Below are 24,132 nucleotides of genomic sequence, written 5' to 3'. Positions count from 1 at the left end.
CTGGATAAAAGCCTGGGTTAACTGTACAAAGTAGGCGCACCGTTCATAATAGTTGGGAGGGGGGAGGGAAAGAGGTGCAGGTTAGGGGGCAGGGATTGACCTTTGTAACAGAAAAGTTGCAGTGCAAATTGATGTCTGAGTAAAAACTATCACTATATAGTGATAACATAACGGTATTTATAACAGGTTTCAGAGTTGCAGCCGATGAAGTGAGCTGTAGCTCACGAAAGCTTATGCTCAGATAAATTGGTTAGTCTCTAAGGTGCCACAAGTCCTCCTTTTCTTTTTGGTATTTATAACGGTTCCCCTGCCTGGTTCATCTATTGTAAAACGCTCCCATGAGCTTTTTGAGCTGTCACAATTTTGCTTTATTATGGTCACTATATCTTGGCAGCCACCTCGGAGCACCTCAGGTGTCCTGATGCTACATACCCTGGCCATTGGGAACGCCACAGAGACAGCAGCAGAGCTGGCCCCCAGACTGGATCATCTTTCTCAGAAGTTATTATGAAACGTGCGGCCCTTTTTTCCCATTGAAAATTTGTGAATTTTTTCCAGCTGGCTCTAGATAGCAGGGAATAGGGGGCAACAGAGAGGGAGGACAGCCCGGTGAGTAGGGCGCCAGTCTTGTGTCCCGGCTCCACCAGACTCTGTGTGACCTTGAACAAGTCACTTAATCTCTCTGTGCCTCAGTTCCCCCTCCGTACAATGGGGATAGTAGCACTGCTCTGCCTCCCAGAGGGGATGGGAGGAAAAATACATTAAAACCGTGGGGCCTGTTCTGACACAACAGTGATGGGGTTCCATAAAAATACCACAGACAGAACAGACCCCAGAGCCGCATCCTCCAAAACCACAGGCCCCTACCACATGTTCTGTGGGAGAACCTCCTTTAGCTGCTTCCAGTAGAGGGCTATGACACACAGCTGAGCATGTAAAACACTCCTCCCTCCACCAACAGTTACCCTGGAGCAGGTCACTGGAATGTCTCCCTTCCCTTCCCCTCTGCCCCCCAGAAAATCAACTGTCCAAATGACCGGGACAGCCTTAGCTGCGTCACAATGACAGTACGATAGGACACCTCATTGCATATCTCCAGATTTAGCGTCATAGTGTATTTTTAGCCAGGTGAGTCCTGCACTCGAGGTTGAAGAGAGGGAGGGGGAAGAGGGATAACAAACCCTACAGTTCACCGGCTTGGGGGCTGTTTTTTTTTCCTTTCTGATTCATCTGACGCTATGACGAAGGCTGCCAGTCACACGCTGGCCTTCCGGAAAAGCCCAGCACTGATTCATGAGCGGACAGACCATTCCTGATGGGTCCAGGCTGCACGTACAGCTGTTCCTCCAGTCCCCTCCCTTCCCGGTTGTCCAATGTGTCCTATGAGAGGGTGATCGGCTTACACATGCTCCAATATGGGGGCCTTAAGCTTTGTGAGGCTGCAGTTATATATAAAGCCCCTCGCTGAGGCTGCAGCCAGTTGTATTAGCAGCAAGTGCTTCACATTCTTAGGGCTCCAGCTGTCAGGAAGCAAGGGAGAGCTGCACTGCTTCGGGGAAGTCTCTCAGCTGGGAGATAGGGGGGGAAAAAAAGGAGAAGAGCAAACAAGCCATTACTTTCAAGCATGACACTGCCAATAGATCAAGCAGAAGAGCTGCGTCTCTACCAGCAGACGCTCCTCCAGGATGGGCTCAAAGACATGCTGGACCACAACAAGTTCCTGGATTGTGTCTTGAAAGTCAAGGGGAAGGAATTCCCCTGCCACCGGCTGGTGCTGGCAGCCTGCAGCCCCTATTTCCGGGCGATGTTCCTCTCAGACATGGAGGAGAGTAAGAAGAGGGAGATCGACCTGGAGGACGTGGACCCCGAAGTCATGCGCAAGATCCTCCATTACATCTACACCTCCGAGCTGGAGCTCACCGAGCAGAACGTGCAGGACATTTTCTCCGTGGCCAACATGTTCCAGATCCCCTCCATCTTCACAGTCTGTGTCTCCTTCCTGCAGAAGCGTCTCTGCCTCAGCAACTGCTTGGCGATCTTCAGGCTAGGCTTGATGCTGGATTGTGCCCGCCTGGCAGTGGCCGCCCGGGATTTCATCTGCGACCGCTTTGCCCTGGTCTCCCGGGATGAGGAGTTCTACAAGCTCTCCCCTGATGAGCTCATTGCTGTCATATCCACTGACTCCCTTAACACTGAGAAGGAGGAGGCGGTCTTTGAGACGGTGATGAAGTGGGTGGAAGCCAAGGACCGCGAGAGCCGGATCCAGGCCTTGCCGGTGGTCTTCGAGAGCATCCGTTTCCGCCTCCTGCCCCAGGACTACATCAGGGACCATGTGGAGAAGCACCCCATTGTGAAGTCCATCCCGGAGCTGCTCAAGAAACTCCAGGTGGTGAAGGACGCCAACGAAGGCAAATTCATGGTGGTGAAAAAGAAGAAGGTGAAGAAAAGCAGTGAGACGACAGCTGGGGACAACGCTGTCAATGGAGAAGTGGCCGAGGGGGATGATAATGAGGAGGATGTCCTCCCAGGGATCTTAAATGACACAATGCGCTTTGGGATGTTCCTCCAGGACCTCATTTTCATGGTGAGCAGTGCTGGGGCGGTGGCCTATGATCCCAGCGCTAACGAGTGCTATTTTGCCTCCATCTCGGCTCAGATCCCAAAGAATCATGTCAGTCTGGTAACCAAAGAGAACCAGATCTTCATAGCAGGGGGACTGTACTACAATGAGGACAACAAAGAGGACCCCATGAGCTCCTACTTCTTACAGGTACCGGCTTCGTTACTCTTTTGCTTCTATGGTCCACTAGAAGGATCGCTGATTTTTAGGTTCTGTATAGCACAAAGCCAATGCAACTCACCGTCATGTGTGTTAGTTGTATTTGGCTTGTGTGTCCCTTATAAAAATGCATGCCACAAGCATTTTATTGCTCTGTCAGACATTGTAGAGACTGATTGAATACGGCTCACTGTTACGCATTAAGTCAATGGCTTGTTACATAGTAATATGTAGGCCATGAAAATATTTAGATCTCGCATGATGGTACTATAGAAAACTCTGAGACAGACAAATTGGAGAGAGAGAGAGAGAGTATGGAGATAGAGAGATAGAGAGATAGAGAGATAGATAGATAGATAGATAGCTAGAGTTGCAAAAAGTTTGGAATTTCCAAATAGGGCTAATGTGGTGACGACTGGGTGAGGATCTTTGGCCTGTGTTATGAGGAGGTTGGACTAGATGATCATAATGGTCTCTGCTGGCCTTGACATCTATCAGGGAGGTTTTTATTTCAAAGCTGGTTTGTCCCTCTCTAACAGCAACTTGTTTTGTGAGCTGGCACCAGGATAAGCACTGTTTGATTTTGCAGCCCTGGTGAGCAGTGCTGGGGTGGGAAAAGCACGGAACCATCATTTTATTCTTACGTTACTCGGGGGAGTGGGCTGCATTACAGAAAATGCACAGTTAAGTCCCATTGCCAAAAACTATTCTGATGAAATCTCTTTTGAAGGCTGGGAGACGGAGCTAAAGCTGAGGTGGTTATGGTATCAGAGCTCCTCCTGGCACGATTGCTCAGTAACCGAAAAATTTGAGACCAGCTCAGCCCAAGGAGACTGAGCTGTATAGAAACGTGCCGAGTCATCGTCGAGTAGCCTTCCATGAAAAGAGAAGAGGCCATTTCTACAGGGCACTTGGGTCCTGTTTATCACCATACATGTAGGAGCCCCCATCATGGAGCAGGACCCCACTGTGCAAGGCACTGTATGAGCCCGGAACAAAAAGACAGTCCCTGCCCAAAGACCTTGCAAGCTAAGTATAAGGCAAGAGCCAGCAGGTGGGTACAACTGGAGCACATGGAAACAAGCAAGGAAAGGACCCGCAGAGAATCTCCACCCTGGGGCTGCTAAGCAAGAAGCTGCAGAACTGGGTGTGCCCTTTGGTACCTGTAGGAATGGGCTCAGTGCTTTGTCACTGCACACTTGGCCCCTGATATTTTATTTTAATTTAACAAATTGACAGAGTAAGCAAATCCATTTATACGTCAGAGAGGGACTGGCGCATAGAATCATAGAATCATAAAATATCAGGGTTGGAAGAGACCTCAGGAGGTCATCTAGTCCAACCCCCTGCTCAAAGCAAGACCAACACCAACTAAATCAGTGCATACTCTACCCTCATGGCTATTCGTTTCCTTGCAGTATGATCACCTGGACTCTGACTGGCTGGGCATGCCCCCTCTGCCTTCCCCCCGCTGCCTCTTTGGCCTGGGAGACGCAGAAAACTCCATTTTCGTGGTAGGAGGGAAAGAACTGAAAGAAGGAGAACAGACCTTGGACTCCGTCATGTGCTACGACCGATTGTAAGTGCCTGAGAAGTGAAGCAGCTAGGCTGGGGTGTGAGAATGAATCGATCTGTACAGGGATCTAAAAATTCATCTAGAGACAGTCTCTGAATGATAGATCCAGTCACCCCAGCAAGTGGAATTGTCCCAAATCCAAATCCCTCCCTTGCGGCTCTGATCCATCTCCGGTACCATCTGTTGGGTTTATTGCAATTGAAACCTCCAAGGGAAAGGGGATTGAGGCCGTTAAGGGGCAGCCAATCAACACTAATTTTATCAAGGGCCAGACTGTGCCTTTGGCTATATTCACACAGGAACTGCCCGGAGATCTCAGAAGGCAGGATATGGCCCTTAATGTTTTGGGCGCTGGGGCAGTCTCATGGGTGTGTAACAGCCCTAAGAGGGCAGCCATCAGCAAACATGCCCCTGGTAGATGGTCACGGGCAACAAAACTGGACTCTGGTCACAACCGCTGTTTAGAATGATGCCAATAAAGGGATTCAGAATCTCTCAAACCCAGACCTCTCAAGGGTCCAGATCCTTCAAGGTTTTGTGGAGGATACTCAGAGGATCAGGCTCAGGGAGAATTTGTTGGCCTCTATTTACAACCAAACTTGAAATGACCCTTTTCCTGGAGGATTGCAGCCCCTGACCCCAATACACCCCATAGGGTGCTATCCTTTGCCACCCAGCTGTTGAACATCATATGCTCAGAAGCATGAACATCAATTGCCCTTGCCATCTCAATCCCAGCGAGCGTAGCTGTGGACAAGAATAAGCGATGCAAGTGACTGCTTAAGGCTGATCTGGCACCAAAAGGACCAGCCTGATTTCCCTCCCCTCTGGCAATGAGACCAGAAAGGGAGAGCGCACCCTACCAAATTCTTCTTCCTCTATGGGAGCAGAGAAAGTGGTGTCATACCAGTCATTTCCCTGTAAAGCTAGTTGCCTCATTAATATCATGCAGCAGGGAATTCCCAGGGTTAATAATTCATTGTGGAAAGTATTTCCCTTTCTCTGTTTCAAGGTATTTGCATTCCAGTTAGGTTGAGAGCCATGATGCACAGTTTGAAAAATTAAGCGTACACCCACCCCTCCGGCTCTTATATTTTCCATTATCCAGTCATCCAGTGCAACCCATTATGGACTCAGCTGTTAAAGAGCAAGAAGCAACGAGTCATCTGGAAAGATAGAGGTTCACCCACTTCCATCCAAGACTAGGATAGCACATAAAAGATATGGTCTAGGTCAAACCAGAATTATTTGGGGGAAGTTCTATGGCCTGTATTATACAAGAGATCAGACCAGATGATTACAATGATCCCTTTGGGCTTTATCATCTATGAATCTGTGAATCATAACATATCCATTCCCAACACCTAGCTTTAATCTACTCTGCAGAAAGCCACATGTCCCATGCACTGTAAGTTCTTCTCATTGGAAAAAACCATCAAACTGTCTTTTCCCACTAATCTGGAATTACAGGAGCTGCCCGGCTTCCCCACAGTGGTTAAAACTAATCTTAGCGTATGCTTTGTATACTGAACTATGAACTGCCTGAAATATTAAATCTCACTGAAAGGCAAACAGAAATGCCAAACAATCTCCCTGTCGGCCTGCAATAAGCTGGAATAGCTAGTGAGCTGGAGTCTTTTACTCAGTTTATATTTAGACATGTCTGGGCTGTTTTCTTTAGGCATGTCTGTTTCATAGGCAGAGATTTCAAACCAATTCCCGTTCCTATCAACCATGGTGTTTATCTGTGCCCTAAAACTCTCTTGGGGGCGGGAGCTCTCTTTGCTAAGTGGCCTGAAGTGCATGTAGCTGAAAAAGATTATAACCAGGGAGAGCTTTCAGACCGTCTTCTATGCAACTGGATTTCAAAGTGACCAGCACAATAATCATACACGGCCCCACTTTATTGACAGCTGAAATTTCAGCAAACAGTCTTATCTAATGACGGATGGATTATTCCTGCTTGAATTAGGGGGTTAGACTTGGTAGATCTAAGGCCAATTCAATCCAGAACTTTTCGGTTTCTATGGAAGTGCCTTTCTCTGGTCTTCAGTCTGTAGAAAGAGAAATTTGTCCTTGTGTGTGAGGGATTGTTTGTACAGCATGGGGGAGTGGTGTGTGCAGTGTTTGTACAGAATGGTCGAGTGGCTACAGAACAAGATGGAGTCAAGAGATCTCCATTCTAGTCAGGGCTCTGACTGTGACCTGCTTTGGGAACGCAGGCGAGATACTTAAGTCCAGATTTTCAGACGCGGGCTTGAATTTTAGGTGCCTCCATATGTGGGTGCCCAACGTTAGAAAACGAGAGCCTGATTTTAAGAGGTGCCGAACACCCAAAACCCCAACTGAGTGTCACATGTAGGGCACCTGAAAACTGAGCTACCCCCAAATTAGCGGTAACTTCTGAAAATGTGACCCTTAACCTCTCTGTACATCAGCACCTCCCCCTCTGTAAAGCAAGGATAATGCAGGACTAGCTACCTTACAGAGGTATCAATCAATGAATGTTTGCAAAGTGTTTGAGATCCTGGGATAGAACGTGCTGTATAAAGATGAAGCCAGATACAACAAGCTAAGCTGCCGAGAGGACACTACAGAAAAGAATGCGTATTATAGCAAGTATCCCGTATGGCGTTTCTTTTTCTTAGTGGTTGACTATGACTTTTGTTAATGAGTTTTTAGACTCCATGCACTTTGGGCAGGAACTGCATCCATCCACCTACAGGGTTGGAAAGCCCCTCATGTCTTCTGGATGCTACCCCCATCTAAACAATATAATACCCTTGCTTTTCATAATCCTTATACAGGTCATTTAAATGGGGCGAGTCAGATCCGCTCCCCTACGCAGTCTATGGCCATGCTGTGGTATCAGACAAGGATCTAATCTATGTCATCGGAGGCAAAAGAAGTGACAAGTAAGTGAAAGAGCAAGGGATATAAAAGGAGTGGGAGGGACAAAACACCTCTGATGGCACATGGGTTTGGCTGCTTTCGTACCCTAGGTCATGACTACAAGAAGGAAGTTGTGGAAGGAGCTCTGTTGGGTACATAAGTAGCATTCTAGGGTAACCAGAAGATTAAGGAGTGGAGGGGAACAGACGGATCAAATGGGACTGTGGGGGGCCTAAGACATGGAACCCTTCACTTCCAGGCTTCTGGTCTGAGTCCAGCCTTGATTGTGTTGCTAAAGTTTCTCTTGGGGCCCTTGGACTGCCTGTCTAACTCCATTGAGATCAATGGGTGATCTGCACAAGGAAAAAGGACAATATAAGGCCACAATGGAGAAAGGATATCCTCCTCCTTCCCCATGTAAACAAGCATAACAAATAGCAGGAGAGGACAGAAGAGACATGAGAATCCCCTTAGCAGGGAAGCTGCCTGTCATCAAACCAAGGAGCCCAGCCTGGGAGAAGGCTGGTGTGGCACAGCAAGATCCAGCTGTCGCAGCCGCAGCGGTAGTAAACAACTTCACAAAAAAGTCCCTCACGCCCAGTTGCCATTTGTTATCTGCAGGGAACAAGGCCTCAGCATAACCTGCTGCCTTAAATGAAAATTCCAGCCATTGTAAAACAGCAAAAATAAATACTGACAAAATAAGCCTGGCCTACCACAGCAAAGATAGGCCCTGCACCAAAGAGATTAGAGTCTGGAAAGAGGGTATATACACAGCCATATACCTCCTAGATTGTAAGCTCTTTGGGGCAGGAACTCTTTTTATTAATTTCTGATACAGTATCAAATTTCATCATCAGTACTTAACAAATAAGGCCTGCTGCTGGTGCATGCATACAGATCCCTGATTTGCGTATAGCTAGACAGACACATAGCTAGTAATGAGTGTACACTCTGACGGGTTTGGACCCTTTGGGGTGTCACCTGATGTGCTGGGATGCCACTAAGCCACCCTATTCTGCCAGCCTGGGTCCCCTTTACCTGGTCTTGCTGGGCTAGGCTCACATGCCTCTTCCAGCCAAGCACACAGGCAGGGCCACGCCCAGCTGTACAGAGAGACAGAGATCCATTCTGGGATGATTCAGGGTGCTCACCCCAGCACTCTGGTGCCCACTCCCTTTAAGGGGTACAAACCCAAAGGTTTTATGAAATTCGCCCCTTCCCTCAATGTGGAGGGAGATATGCACAACTTCTCCCCCCCACCCCCAGTTAGAAATTACATAAACTGAATTATGAACAAGAAATAAGTTTATTAACTACAAAAGGTGAATTTTAAGTGAATAGAAGAGATAACAGACAGAACAAAGCAGATTACTGAGCAAATAAACCAAAGTATTCAAGCTAAGCTCAATATACTTAAGAAACAGGTTATAAAATGTAATTTCTTACCCTAAATGTTATTTTAGGCAGGTTGCAAAGTTTCTGTGTTTCAGAGTTCCAGTTACATTCCTTTTCAGACTGGCTCAGTCACCCCTGGCTCAGTCTGGACTCCCCCTTGTCTTCCCTTCAGGTGTCTTTTTCAGTCTTTCTTCCTGGGCAGACAGGTCTGGAAAGGAGGAGTCCCATTTGCCTTCCTCCCCCCACTTAAATAGGATTTACATAAGGCGGGAATCTTTTGTTTCCCAAAGATGACCCCCCTTCCCTTCCAGTGGAAAGTTACAAGAAGTCCAAGGTAATGTTTAGTATCAGGTGATAAGACCACCTGACTCTGTAGAATCACAGCGTCCATGAGTCAGTGGCAGTATGGAAGGTCCGCTGGAAGGCCAAGCCTTTTCACAATTCATTGTCCTCTCTGATGGGCCATCAGCCCTGTCTGGCTTTTCCATTGTTGTACCTGAAGTGTTAGCGGTGGGCATTACCCAAAGCAGCATAGCTGAAATACAGATACATAGTCAATATTCCTAACTTCAGATACAGAAATGATACAGGCATACAAACTGGATAATTGCATTCAGTAAATCATAACCTTTCCAATGATATCTTACAAGTCCCATCTTGCATAAAGTACATCTCAGTTATGTCATATCCAGACCATCAGCATATTTTCATGAAGAATATGGAGTGAAATGTTACATACACAATACCAGGGTGCTCATGGTCAATGGCGTGTACACAAGAAAGGTGCATGTTCTACAAAGGAAAGGCATCTATTGAACTGGGCTCAACAGTAAAACACACCAACCCCAATTTCAAGTGTAGCAGCAGAGTCTGAAAGTTACAACCAGCTGCCGACTTAGATCGATACTCCAGAATTCCCATCCCTCGGCACAATGCAACCATTCCATGTAATAATTCAGTGAGGCTGCTTTTCCCTCTTGCCCTTTCGCAGGAAGTGCCTGAACAAGATGTGCGTCTACAACCCGAAGAAGTTTGAGTGGAAGGAGCTGGCTCCCATGAAAACTGCCCGTTCTCTGTTTGGAGCAACCGTACACAATGGCAAGATCTATGTGGCAACTGGTGTGACCGACTCTGGCTTGACTGACTCGGTGGAAGCATATGACATTGCAGCTAACAAGTACGTACCATGGCTCATCCTCGGGATGAAAATGCTCTAGGGAGCAGTTGCAGGAATGTAGGAAACAACTTGCCCCCAATCAGCCAATGATTTGAAGCTGTCTAGGTTCCATCCATTCAGTTCCCTGTGCAACTGATGCACCTCTTCGTCTGGTGTTAGTTATTGCCAATTTCCAGTGCTGGGCCGGGGGCATTTGTCTAGCGCCAGAGGCTTGGGGCGATATCAATAGCTTGAATGCCCAGAGAGCCTGGAGAGTGGGGTCACTCAACCAGGATGGAGGCGGAAGGCCTGAGCCGTTGCAGACCCAGACATTGGGATGGGGTCGCCTTCCTGTCTGGATATCAGGATATATTGCAATTTCCAGGGGCAACTCTCACTTCTCAGCCTGGCGAGGGTCTGAACGAAACTCACCTGGGAGGGGAGATTTCTGACTCCTTCCTGCTCACCAACAGTTTGATCCCCACTGACTTCAATGGGCGTGAGATCAACCCCTGAGAGCGCTCCATGCACAGGCCACATAGCTCTAGGAACTCGGAAGGGGAGGAATCCTCCCAAGGGCTGTAGTAGCCCTCAGACTGACCACGCTGCCCCTCCATGGTTCTGTGTAGTCTTAGATCCACTCCGTTGCCCTACCCCAAAAGCCCCTGGTGAGTTTTGTGCTCTGTAGTATGCAAGGAGGTGCAAACTCTCCCCTCTCCCCTCCTACACACACTCAGCAGAAGCCCACCAGTCACACTGTGTAAAGCATGACAGGCAGACACTCATGCTGCACTCCTTACTGGGGCATATAAGAACCTATACAGGTCAGAATAGGACAGATTGTTTCTGGTGTATCCAGGGTCTTCTGCATCTACCGAGGGGAGTTGTGGGGGCTCAGCACTCCTGAAAATCAGGCTGTGGATGTCTGAAATAGGGCACCCAAAACTGGAGGCTGCTTTTGAAAAAACTGGACCTAGCAGCTTGTCTGAGGGCCACACAAGCCAGCGAGCCGAACTCACCAGATTCCAGGCCCACATCCATGCTGACATAGCTGCACTGATAGAGGGTGCCCAGAACACCTTGCTAACAAGTCTAACCTTTCTGCCTGGCAGGTGGGAGCCCTTCACTGAATTCCCCCAGGAGCGCAGCTCTGTCAGCCTGGTGAGTCTGGCTGGCAGTCTGTATTTACTTGGTGGATTTGCCACAGTGGAGACGGAGTCAGGAGAACTGGTGCCAACCGAGCTCAATGACATCTGGAGGTAAGGGACGTAGCCATTGCAAGCAAAGGGCATGGCTGGGGGCTGAGTTCTTCTGGGGTTTTAACCAGTGATGGTTTAAGATACATTATTCTCTTGCCTTTAAGCAATACTCACTTCTCCCCAGTGATTTTAAAAAGATTTAAAAAATGAAAGAGGGTACAGAAATGAGGGCCACAAAAAAGATTCAGAGGCTGCTGAGGATGCCTGACGGTGAGAGATTTAAGGAGCTCAGTTGGTTTAGCTTATAGAAAAGACGACTGGGAAATGACAAGCACAGGGTATCATCTTCATGGGGAGAAAATACCAGGTCCTGAAGGGCTCTTTAATTGAGCAGAGAAAGACAGAATAAGGGCCAATGGCTGGAAGTTAAAGCCAGACAAATTCAAACTGGAAATAAGGCACCATTTTTGTTTTTGAACAGTGAGGGTGATTAACCACTGGAACAAACTAGCAAGGGAAGTGGTGGTTCTCCATCTCTTGATGTCTTCATATAAAGACTGGGTGCGTTTCTGGAAGATACGCTTTAGCCAAACACAGGTTATTGGGCCCAAAACTGGGGTAACTGGGTGAAAGTATATGGCCTGTGTTATACAGGGGGTCAGACTAGTTGATCATAAAGGTCTCTTCTGACCTCAAAGTCTATGAAACTGGAAATTAAATCACCCTTTAACCAAGGCCTTGTCTGCACTAGAGAAATTTTGCACAAAGTTTCCCGCTATTGCTAACTCTGGGGTTGAGTCCCACTGGTATGTGCTTAATCTTGGTGCCAAAAGGCAACTCAGTGTTCTAAGTGCAATGCTGGCCAAATCTGCTTTGAACCAAGATGAAATGCGAGACCGCTTCCAAAGCAGGTTGATTGTCAAGACCTAACAAACTTGGGAGGAGAGGGATCTATGGGATGAGATCCTCAGCTGTGTCAATTCCCTGAGCTCCACTGACTTCATTTGAGCTACGGCATTTTATACCAGCTGAGGATGTGGCTCTGTCACTTCTCTGGCATGGGATCATAGCAAAGCTAGGTGCATATTTACCAAGCGATGGGGGTTGTTTGAGTCTTGGGGGCCTCAGTCCAGTCCCCACTGGAAAAATACCTACTTCCCCAAGACCGCTCTAACTGGCACCCTCGTCAGCAGTCTCAGCAGAGAGACCACTGCCATTCAGTCCTTAGGAAGTGACCTATTCCTCCCCACTAAATGTGCCCCATCAGGGGCAGGGGGGCAGGTATACTGGCAGGGTATCATAAGGAAATTTGCTAGTTGATGCCTGTACTGTAGCAGTTCTGTGAAGTGGACTCAAGCCTCCAGAACTGTCAGTCTGGCATTTTTCATCAGCTCTAAGAGCCAAATTCAAAGTCTGTTGACTTCAATGGACTTTAGATAAGGCCTAAGTCGATATTCAAATGACAGATACTGACCAAACAAGTCCTTCCTACCAATCTTGGTAGCTGTCATGATATATGGAATCACAGTCCTTAAACAAGAGGCATGTATTAAAGAAAACAAACTACAGCTACTGACACAATCAAACAGGTTTCCACACTGCTTGAGTTCCACTTCTGTCTCTCTTGTTTACCAGACACCGCACTCTGTCTGGAACTCTACACACAGAGACATCTAGTGGCTGAATAACATACTACAAGTAAACACCTCACTAGAGCAACACTGAATCTGACTATTTGTCATAGCCAAAGCTGGGATGGGGAACACAGCTGAGAATAGAGTTCTTTGCTGACCATAATATTTTGTCTCCCTCCCTTCAGGTATGACGAAGAAGGGAAGAAGTGGGAAGGTGTCCTCAGAGAGATCCAGTATGCCTCAGGCGCCACCTTCCTTCCCGTGCGCATGAATGTTTTACGGTTAACAAAGATGTAAATGACGTGATGATTTATGTCGTTCCTGGGTTTTTCTAAGTTCGCATTTATTGATGTGAATGGGGTGGGGAGGGATTTTATTGGTTAAGCCAGAGAAACATTATATCTGTGATTTGTTGCCATTTTACTTCACCCAGCAGGGAAAGGGGAAGGGAAAGAATTAGAATGGACCCTTACAGGAGCTTAAAGGCTAAAGCACTGCTTAGAACCCAGATCTGGAGAACGCAAGGAGCTGTGGTGGCCTGAGCACTGGACTCATTCTATCTCTCGGAACAGATTTGTTTCCCTCTTCCTGGTCAGGAAAGGAACAGTAACCACATTTTCCCTTCAGGGCAGAATCCTTTGTTTTCCAGGAATTCACATCCTCCCCTTCCCCATTTTCTCCCTCCATCCAACAAGGCCCTTCATCATCTCAACCACTCTTCTGACTGGGGAAGGCTGGAGGCCGATCCCAAAAGAATGGAGCAAGCCAGAATGGCACAAGAGTCACCCATGCAAGGGAATCTCAAACTCAGCTCCTCCCCACACCCGGTAGCCAGCCTTACCACACAGGGGTCAGTTGTCAGCAGCAAGGGAAGCAGGAGGTCTGTGCTGTAGGCGTTTGGAGCTGGTCTGAAGCATGTAGCGTTAAGCCAAGTGAGAAGTCTTGGCCGTTCTTTTGAGCGGAACTCACCATAGAAAGAAAAGAGTAAGTGTTGGAGTGGGTAGGGGGATTTTGCATGCTCGAACAGCAAACAGCACAAGAGAAAGATAGGGCTAAAAGAAGTGAGCACTGAAGAACAGATGCAATCAGACCAGACCAGACCAGACCATGGTGATAGATGTCTCAGGACAGACACACACCCTCAGACTGACCTCCACACCTGCCTTTTGAGTTTTATTTCCTGGGCCTCATTTAATCTTTGCATTCAGATGTTCAGTTTCTGCTTCCTTTGAGCAACTGTTACAGAGGCAGAAGGGGAAAAATGCCTTCTTGATGTCATCAGTTATTAGCTCTCCTTCCCACTAAGTAGAGGACCTTCATCTTTCTCTTCCTTCTAATGTAATTAAAGAACCTCTTCTTATTGTCTTTTATGTCCCTTGCTAGATGTAACTCATTTTGTATCGTAGCTTTTCTGATTTTGTCCTTAGCTGCTTGTGCTATTCTTTTATACTCCTCCTTAGCAATTCATCCATGTTTCCACTTTTTGTAGGATTCCTTTTTGATGTTCCGGTCATTAAAGACCTCCTGATGGAGCCATATTGGCTTTTTACTATTCTTTCTAGCTTTCCTTTGCATCAATGTGTAAAAAGTAAAGGTAAAGATCTATAACAAGTTGATATATCTATTTGCTTAAGAGCAGTACTTTGATGCCTGCTCCAAGGAGGTGAGGGCTACAACGTGGGAGAAATCCTCTATATTTGTGGTAGCAGCTGCAGAAGCAGTTGACTTGTCCCTATAGTCCTGGTAGTTTTATTTCTGTTCAGTTTGATTAACTACCTGGAGTCTGCATCACCCTGTTCTTCACAATAATAGAACCAACAAATCACAGACTGCAATGATCACACACAGAACTTTGAAAGGCTTTGTTGCATCAAATTTCATTTTTCATGGGGTTGTTTTATATTTATGATGTCACGGAAATTTGTAATGTCCTTTCCTTATTTTCTCTTAAATCACAGTTTGCAAAATAGATCAGTAAAAATCAAGATCTCAGCAGCTTTTGAATCAGTGGAAGCATCCTACCAATGAAATGTGCATTTTTTAGGCGCCGATAACAATTTTTGGTAGAAACACAATTATACTTCTAGTAGACACAAATCTTTGTTGAAGTGAAAGTCTAAGGACTCCTATGTTACTTGACCAGTGTTGTATTTTACAATAAAAAATGTGAAAGACACACAGTGTGTTTATGAGTGTGTGTGTGTGCGTGTGACAGACAGAGATGAGAGATATAAGTAGGAGCATTGCCAGATCCAGGGACGTGATCATTCCCCTCTATTCGGCATTGGTGAGGCCTCATCTGGAGTACTATGTCCAGTTTTGGGCCCCACACTACAAGAAGGATGTGGAAAAATTGGAAAGAGTCCAGCAGAGGGCAACAAAAATTATTAGGGAGCTGGAGCACATGACTTACAAGGAGAGGCTGAGGGAACTGGGATTATTTAGTCTGCAGAAGAGAAGAGGGGGGATTTGATAGCTGCATTCAACTACCTAAAGGAGGGTTCCAAAGAGGATGCATCTAGACTGCTCTCAGTGGTACCAGATAAGAGAACAAGAAGCAATGGTCTCAGGTTGCAGTGGGGGAGGTTTAGGTTGGATATTAGGAAAAACTTTTCACTAGGAGGGTGGTGAAGCACTGGAATGGGTTACCTAGAGAGGTGGTGGAATCTCCCTCCTTAGGTATGTTTAAGGTCAGGCTTGACAAAGCCCTGGCTGGGATGATTTCGTTAGGAATTGATCCTGCTTTGAGCAGGGGGTTGCACTAGACGACCTCCTGAGGTCCCTTCCAACCCTGATATTCTATGATTCTGTGACCATTTCATAGCAACTAAACATTAGAATCAAATTGCAGCTGCATTGAACAAGTTGGAAACTAATTGTCATGAGCTCAGCTGGTCCCACTGAGCCTTCTTCAAATGGTCCTGCTTCCTAATTGGGCACAGGAGCCAGTAGCCCGCTACTTGAGTCTGGCAGCTTCAGCAGCACGGTGGCTGCTCAACGTGTACCATGCCGTGCCCTGCTTTTGCTTCCACTTCCTGCTCCAGCCCTGTTCCTGCCTTGCCCCTGGCCCACTTCAGTCTAGTCCTTCCTTTCCTGCTCTCATTCTGACTCAGGCTCTGACCTTTGGCATGGCTCCTCACCCGACTTCAGCTTGGGGTTCCCAATCCCGACTCTGGTTCTGATCTTTCGGCTTGGCTCCTCGGCCCAGACTCTGGCTTCATCCTCAGGCCGGGACCTGACTCCTGAATCTATCTTCACCATTCCTCAACCCTGCCGCCACACCCACCAGGCAGGGCCCTGCTCCATCCACTAGGTCAGCCACCTACACCTGGCAGCCTAAATTAGTATGATAAAAGTCAGTTCAGTGCATTGGTTATTGTGCCAGCAACCTTGACCTTGATTATCTGAGGTCACCCTTCCTTCATGCACACGTTAAGGAGAACACATCATCTATCTAAGCTTTTATACCAACCTAATTCCTATTATTATATTTATCGGTGGCATCATAGTAGCAACTGGAAGCCCCCGTGGAGCTTGGGGCCCCACTGTGTTGGCTGCTGTACATAGTCAGAGGCAGTCCCTAGCCCCAAAAAGTCTGCAATCTAAATAGACAAGACACAGGGTGGGAGGGGGAACAGGTAGGTGAAGTATCTTGCTCCCAGACCCACAGGCAGTCAGTGGCTGAGCTGAGGACAGTGTCAGGCACTGCCTCTGACAATCAGGCCTAGTGGTTGGAGCATGGGTCACAGCGAGGTGTAGGGTTGGGCCTGAACCAAGGGTGGACCTGGAATCGAGATCCAGGGACAGGCCAAATTGGGACCGAAGCCAGGGTCCAGATACGCGTCAAATGTCAAAAGCCAGGGAGAGTCCGAGGGTGTCGGGAGGATCAGGAGGCGGAGGCCAGGCAGGAGCAGGTCAGTGGCGAGGCTGGAATGAGGTTAGTGCGGGGCCAGGGCAGGGCTCAGGCAAGGCTGGGGCAGGAGCAGGCTGCGAGTCTCTGGAGCGAGGCAGCAGCAGGACGGTTCCTGGGCAAGTAATGCTGTTGCTCAGACTGATCTGCAGCTCTGCCAGGGCTGTGGAAATACCTGGGCCAGGGGGTCATCCGACCCAGGCTCTGCTCGGGGATAGGGAGCTGCTGCCTGCCTGAGGGCTGACTCGTCGCAGCACCTGAGCGAGTAGCTCTGGTTTGGCTGCAGGTTTGTCTCACAAACAGAGGCCAGGTCTCCCGAGTCCTCGTCCCATGTCCTGTCCTCTGAACGACACGTACAGCACAGCCCGTGGCAGAGCGTTGGACTCCTGGCGCTTTGGAGGGGTGGGGGTGGGGGTGGGGGGGGTCTATAAAATGTGGCCGAGAAGCAGTGGTCGGGATTTACCACCTCAGCCGCGTCGCCCCCTGGCCTAGCCGGCCACGGGGGAAAGAACGTCACCCAGAACAGAGCAGGTAGAACAGTGCCTCGCTCCCAACAACCCAGCGCACGCCATTGGGTCAGTTGTGGGCCTAACAGCCACTCACCATGGCTCCTGCTCTGCTCCTCTCATCTCCCTCTCTTTTCTTCCTGAAAAACAGCCTTTGGAAGCCACCAATTATTTCTATTCAGCTCTGCCCCTGCCCCTTTGATCGGTCTCCCTGCCCAGCCCCATCAATAGACCACGTGTAGCTTTCCCTGCCCCTATTTCTCCCAGCTGGCCAATGCTACAGGGTGCCCTCTGCTGAGCTGCATGGTGGTTAGCATGCGGACGCATCGATGGTAGGCAGAGGAGAAGGAGATGAAGATTCTTGGCTACTTCAGCTAATTTCCTCTCTCATGCTGACAGAGGCAGGATGGCACCAGACGCTTGATTCCCCAACAGAGGAACCATGATTGCTCGGTGGCTCCAATCCAATATCTTGAGCTACTCTCCTTGGGCCCATTCTGATCTTACTTCTTCTACCAGCATAAACCAGAAGTGGCAACAAGAGATTTACTTTAGTGGAGAACGAGTGAGAGACTGGAATCAGGGCTCCCTCTCCCATGTATCATCTTCTAATAGGATCCAGTGTTAAAATATGGGAATTAGGTGAAGCAGGGCTAAAATGTAAGGGCCCGATCCCACAAACTGCTGAGCACTGGAAACTCACATCAAGGTCGATGAAGGTGGAGAGAGATCACCATATTCCAGGACTGGGCTCCAAGTGAGAAAATCCAGGACGAAATTGTATGGATTGTACCTAAAACTCCCACAACCACAACAAAATCACACAGATTTTGCGGGAAAAACTGAACAAATTTTGCCAACATTCTCAGCAGTTTCTTGTTGTCCCGGTATTCAAAACAAAAGAAAGAAAATGAGTCTTACTTGTGGCCATATTTATGCTACCTACCCAGAGGATAGTTTAAAAACAAAAACAAAATAACTATTTTTGTAACTTTGTGACTTTTAGTCCTTACCCGGAGTCAAAATGAAGCTGAATCGAGGAGGAAAGAAAGGAAAGAGAGCACCCCATTTAACGAATATACGGTCATTAGTTTCATTATTTAATGCTGAAAGAATGTATTCAGTTTCCGTCTCATGTGAATGACAGATGCTATGCACTCAGCAGTACTATCAGAGGAAACAGAACGAACACAGACCACTAGTAATTATTAGCACCAGTGGACAGAGATGCCTTCCCCCACTGCTTCCCCCCACAGATGCCTTCCCCCACTGCTTCCCCCCACAGAGATGCCTTCCCCCACTGCTCTTTGTCTAAGCACAGCTACAGGAGTTTAACATTATAATGCTATGTACACAACTCTGTGGTTATGAGGGAAAATTATTAATCATGGATACATACATCTGACTGGCTTCTTTGTTAAACTAGGGAGGGGCACTGTGAGATCCTGGAGCAGTACAGGGTGTGACTGCTTGCTTAACTTTAAGCACATGCGCAATTCTATCCCTATTCAGCAAAACAACACTGAAATCCATGGAAGCAAATTTAGGCTCCTAACTTGAGGATCTGGGCCTAAGGGCCTGATTCAAAGCCCACTGGAATCACTGGGAGACTTTCCATTGACTTCATGGCATGGATCAGGCCCTTGGCCACTTGCTCAAAATTAAGCATGTGCTTAAGTGCTTCTTCTGCAGCCTTTGAAGCCAATGGCAAAGCTCTCACTTGCCTCCGTGGTGGGAGATCAGGTCCCACGTGACTACGCTGATCTGGTTTTGTAGCCATTCTTTTAAAAAGCAGTACTTACGCTGGGGTAAATCGGGAGACGAAGCTGCTCAGGCTATGTGGCGTCCCAGTAGACGAAGATTTGGGCCAAAGTGCAGAGTTGATTTACAAAGAGAAGGTAAAATCTGCTCATGTGAAACAATCTGCCCTTTCTTAAAGTGCACCCTCCCCATCCCCAAAGCAATCTACACACAAATGGTTTTCAAGCACTTGACACTGAGGATGGACAGTTTGGCACAAAAGGGTAGACTGAACCCAGGGTCCTGGAGGCAGCTCTAGGTGAGGGACCAGGGAAGCCATCTCCTTCCTCTTTCTCCTCCCCGACAGCGGTGTGGTTGATTCCTGAAAAACTCAGATCTTTGGACTATCTCTCCCACCTTCCACACCTACCCTTGGTGGCTAGGACTCTGTTAAAGAAACTGGGGAAACAAGAAAAGTCTGGGAGAGCATCAGTGACACATGAACACAGAAGCGTGTGCTCCTGTTTGGAGATTGTTCAGTAGGAGACAGTTAATAAGCACAGTTAATAAGGTATAGATTCACAGATTCCAAGGCAGGAAGGGGACATTGTGATCATCTAGTCTGATTTCCTGTATAATACAGGCCAGAGAACTTCTCTGAAATAATTCCTGTTTGAATTAGAGCATATTTTACACAGGAATCCCACCGCAACACCCTGAAATCAGGTGAAAAATTCCAGGTGTTGTGGCTACAAATTTGGGGGAATGGGACAAAATCAACTGCCAAAAATTGACAGCACTGGTGGTGAATTCAGTCCTCTGCCATCTCCAGTTGCAGCATATTCACTCCAGTCTCCTAGATGATCATTTGATACAATGCTCTTTAAAACATAACAAAATGAAAACTGTGTCCAATGAGTCTTTAAAGCCTAAATTCATCCAACCGGTGTTGGAATGGTGGATGTACAAGATAAAACAAAACCATATTACAAACTATTTGTGATGGGGGCAGAGGGGAGGAGAAGGAAAGATGCACTAGACTTTCAGATCTTCACTCATGTGTTTTACATCCAGCTGAGCACATGATTTGCAGGAGCAGAGAACAACTGCAGGGCGTCCCATTCGAGGTGCGCAGAATATCTATTAGCAAATGAAAATCTTCAGCGTTTGGGAGGGAGAGTTCCCTTTTCGTTACAAACTCAAAAATCATCTCATTTTTCTGGAAAATCTGACTACAGAATGAAAAGCTTCAAGAAAAAGAATTTGTAAACTTGTTTTCCAGTGAGACTAGGGATGGTGCCCAAGCAAATATACAACCATTGGTGAGCAAGAGCAGCCTTTGTATAAAACAAATTTTTTTAAATAAAGAAGCACACACCTCTTTTGAGTTTTTCATGCAACATTTTCCATCCTTTTGCCTAAGTGAAAACAAATCCTGCAACTAAAATAGAACTTGAAGGGCTATGAAACTGGTTGAAGTGGACAAAACTGTCATGTGAGATTCTGCAATTAGGAAGTGTGTATTTTACAGAGCTCTGGTGTATGTGTGTGTATCAACATGCACATAACACACACCTACTATCCTACATGTTCAGTTTATTGAATGTAAAGGATTCTGAAACCTTTGTTAAACCCTTTGGAGGTGGGAATGGCAGTTCACACCCTCCACTATAGAAGCAATCTAAAAACTGAACAATTGACCCTAACCCAGTTCACCCTTCCCCTGAAATTCTGTACAGTGAGTTAAATTGTACAAACTGTAATTTTGTAGTGCAAACTCTGCTGCAAACCATCCCTGTTTTGAAAAGTTAAAACTGGACTGATGAGCTTATGCAAAATTCAAACCCAACTGTGATTCCCCGCTTCTCATGTGCATCCATGACTGTCATTTAAGATGTGTTTGTACAGCACTTAACACAACGGAGTCCAAGATGGTGTGATCTTTAAGTGTTACAATAAATTAAATAATAATAATAATAATCCCCACTGATAACACAATACTGGTTACTGGTGCATACGGAAAGGGGACAAATGTACCCCTTAGATTTTGCAAGATACTGATAGTTGCAGCTGTCTAACCCAGATTTTCAAGCAACAGATTATTCAGGCAGACATGCAAACATAAGCACACAACCAATGCACCTAAAAAATGGGACAGAAGACCTGGAGCTTGATCCATTATGGAACATCCTACAGAATTTAATAGTGTCATGAAGAAGACACCACGATCCAGGGAGTGACGTGGGTGCCTGGAGCAGAAGTGACGGCGGCGAGACGTTACCAGAAGAGGGCGCACTGGCTAGCAGAGCTGATCCCCGGGACATCCAGCAGGGGGCGCCATGGTGGTGAGTCCCACCCCATCACTGGCCCCAAATCAGTAGAGCCTTTAAACTCCATCTTAAAGTCCATCTGTACTCAGAACTGCACTTACCTCTCTTAAGCCTTTCCCATTCTATTGACTTCAAGGAGACTTTGGCACCTGCTTAAGCGCTTAAATGAATCAGAGAAATAATGGGGTTCTACAGAACAAAAGCCAACAGAATTCAATAAAGAATGAGATCCTTTCTATAGGCTTCTTTTAAATCCAGCCTACAGCAAGGATATCATTTATGTTACAGGAGAAAACTTCAACTCAGAAAATCAAGTTCTTTTTGAAAATGTGGTCACTGACTACTTTTATAGGTAACACCTAACCTACCTTCTCTCATTCAGTATCAAAAGGTCAGTTCCCACCTCTGATTGGCCCATGTCATCCTCCATTGGCTATGTGTTATATTCAAACAAGCACCTTCTCACTTTCTTTTATGCTGCCCTCATGCTTGGGAGGAGCTCCCCGTAAACATCTGCAAAACTAACTCATTATCTTCCTAAAGCCCTCCTTTCCTGTGATGACTGAAAGAGTAACAAGAAAACGTTCTACAAATATATTAGAAGAGGAAGAGTCTCACAATCATGACAGTGGGACCAAGGACTTTAAAAAAAACAAAAAAAAACCCCACCAAATATCGTGAGGTTCATAATAAAAACCACAAGAGCTGGCAACACTATCTTACTCCAGACAGCTTTCAGACTAGCAGCCGTGTTACTCTGTATTCACAAAAAGGAGGACTTGTGGCCCCTTAGAGACTAACAAATTTATTTGAGCATAAGCTTTCTTGAGCTACAGCACTGAATGCATCTGATGAAGTGAGCTGTAGCTCATGAAAACTTATGCTCAAATAAATTTGTTCACCTCTAAGGTGCCACAAGTCCTCCTTTTCTTTTTACTCCAGATATAAATCTCCTTGAAATCAGTGGGTCCACCTATGGAATAAGATACTACTCAGCATATGTAAGTGTATCAGCATCTGCTCCCTGATTTTCTTCCATGGATATCTTTAAAACATTCCATGACAGTCTACATAAAGGAAAATCAAATCAGAAACACAAACATTTTAAAAACAAATGAACAAACCAACCAACCCAAGCTGACTGGGTCTTTTTAAATGTTACAGGATGGTTAACAATAAAATCCACAGAAAGGTTAATTTCTATTAAATTCTACAGGACTTTTCCCGAGAGGACACAGAAGACTTCTAAAACTAACTGGAGAAGAAACGTCACATATACAATAGCTTCCTGGCAGGAAAGAAAAATTCCTGTGCATAGCATAAAATCAATCCATCAATCAGTCATTTCCTGGCACAGCAGAAGAGCACCTGTAGCTGTGGGGTATTTGGACACAACCACTCATTTTTATTGCTGGGCTCTCAAAACCAGTCAGTTGGCGATAAGGTATAAATATATATATATAGTTCCTTATGCGGGAGGCTACACAGACATGCAAACCATCACTGTGATGTTGTGTATATGCGAACAGATGATCAGAGGCCACCCGTTGGCATCGCAATTAACAGGTACCTCTCAATAGCAACTCTACTGATAGGAAAGGGTTGACATAAGTAACATGTGGAGGAGAAACAAAGTGGAACCTTAGAGACTAACAAATTTATTTGAGCATCTGCTTTCGTGAGCTACAGGAGAGTCACATGAAGCACTCACAAGCCAACCAATATGACAAATGGATTAGAGACCATCCTAATGTTGTTCCCCTATCACTGTCCCAGAGTTAGTGGGTCTGATTCTCAGCTCCAGTAACTCCATTGATTTCTGTGTAGTGACTCCAGATCTACATGCCGGCAAGAGATCAGAAGCAGACCCAGGATTTTCTGCACTTATCCCACTTGTTTGTTGTCATAACCCTTCTCGCACGTACTGGATCACTCCCCAAGGAGGAAAAGGCAGCTCCTTCTCCTCGTTACCAATTCAGAACTGCCGCTGTGCCGATGAGAAGTGACTGCTTCCAGAACAGACTTCACAGCCAGGAGGTGTCCAATGTAAAGGTCACGCACTGGAACCCACTATGCCCAACTGGGAATTGGACACCGGCCTCCTGAAAACTACTGAGCATAGTGCTTACTAGTGTGAACACTACATCAAAGTGGCCCGGTTTTCCTACCTGTGCTCGTGCTGATACCTTACTCTCCAAGTCTTCCTGATGAAATCAACAAGACGAGGTGTGGAGCATGGCAAAAGTGGCAGAACAAGGCCCATTGGGATGATACTACTGTACTGTAGCAGCGTCTGAAGGACGGGGCCTTTCAAGAATTGTCCATCACTCACGGACATTAACGGAATGACTCCCATTGACTTCAACAGGCACTGGACGAGGTCCTTAGTTCATAAGAGCCTCCACAATCCACATCCCTGGGGTAGAACTGAGGCCCAGCGAGCAGTTCACATGCTAATCTCTTGGGGCCATGACTCCCAGTGACTTTCCCACAGCCCAGAGCAAGAACAAGGCACCTTCTCCATCCCACCGAGGCGATACCTAGAAATCTGGAATGAAGCCCAGGAGAGATTCTCAATGGCTCTGATCAAGAAAGCTCAGATGTAACTGAACTTTCCCGTTCCTCACACGTCACAAAACGGAACATGGCAATGGCTGCGAAGTGGACTTTCTCTTCCTAAGTATGTCCCACCTGCTGGAAGAGGCAGCCTCTGTTCAACACCGGAGGGGGTCAGGAGTGTTCTGCGTTATGGAACTTTCAAGCATGTCCTGCTAAGGGGCCACGTGTAGAAAAGTCCTATGGAACATATTAGGGCAGAAATTGGTAGGGGCTATAGAAACCACTTTTGAAATCCTATAGATTTTAATGGACAGTGAAGTCCTTCCTGAAGGTTATGTTTAATCAGTCCTACAACACAGATAGAATTCTCCATTCAATTCTATAGGGCTTTTCCATGGAGATAGCTTAAGAACATAAATTCACAGGGACAAACGATTGAAGCACCAGCAACTT

The 24,132-nt window shown here is 46.7% G+C and overlaps 1 protein-coding gene across 1 annotated transcript; it reads left to right on the top strand.

The window, feature by feature from the left end:
- The first annotated feature begins 1,361 nt into the window (after positions 1-1,361).
- On the top strand, positions 1,362-14,763 carry KLHL40 (kelch like family member 40). The gene is made up of 6 exons (XM_074946409.1): positions 1,362-2,770; positions 4,198-4,358; positions 7,163-7,270; positions 9,637-9,822; positions 10,914-11,060; positions 12,820-14,763. The coding sequence occupies exons 1-6, from the start codon at positions 1,625-1,627 to the stop codon at positions 12,929-12,931; spliced, it is 1,860 nt and encodes a 619-aa protein (XP_074802510.1). The 5' UTR covers positions 1,362-1,624; the 3' UTR covers positions 12,932-14,763.
- The last annotated feature ends 9,369 nt before the right edge of the window (positions 14,764-24,132 follow it).

Source organism: Natator depressus, chromosome 2 (genome assembly GCF_965152275.1).
Source record: "Natator depressus isolate rNatDep1 chromosome 2, rNatDep2.hap1, whole genome shotgun sequence".
Classification (NCBI taxonomy): domain Eukaryota; kingdom Metazoa; phylum Chordata; order Testudines; family Cheloniidae; genus Natator; species Natator depressus.
This window is presented reverse-complemented; position numbering and strand designations above follow the sequence as displayed.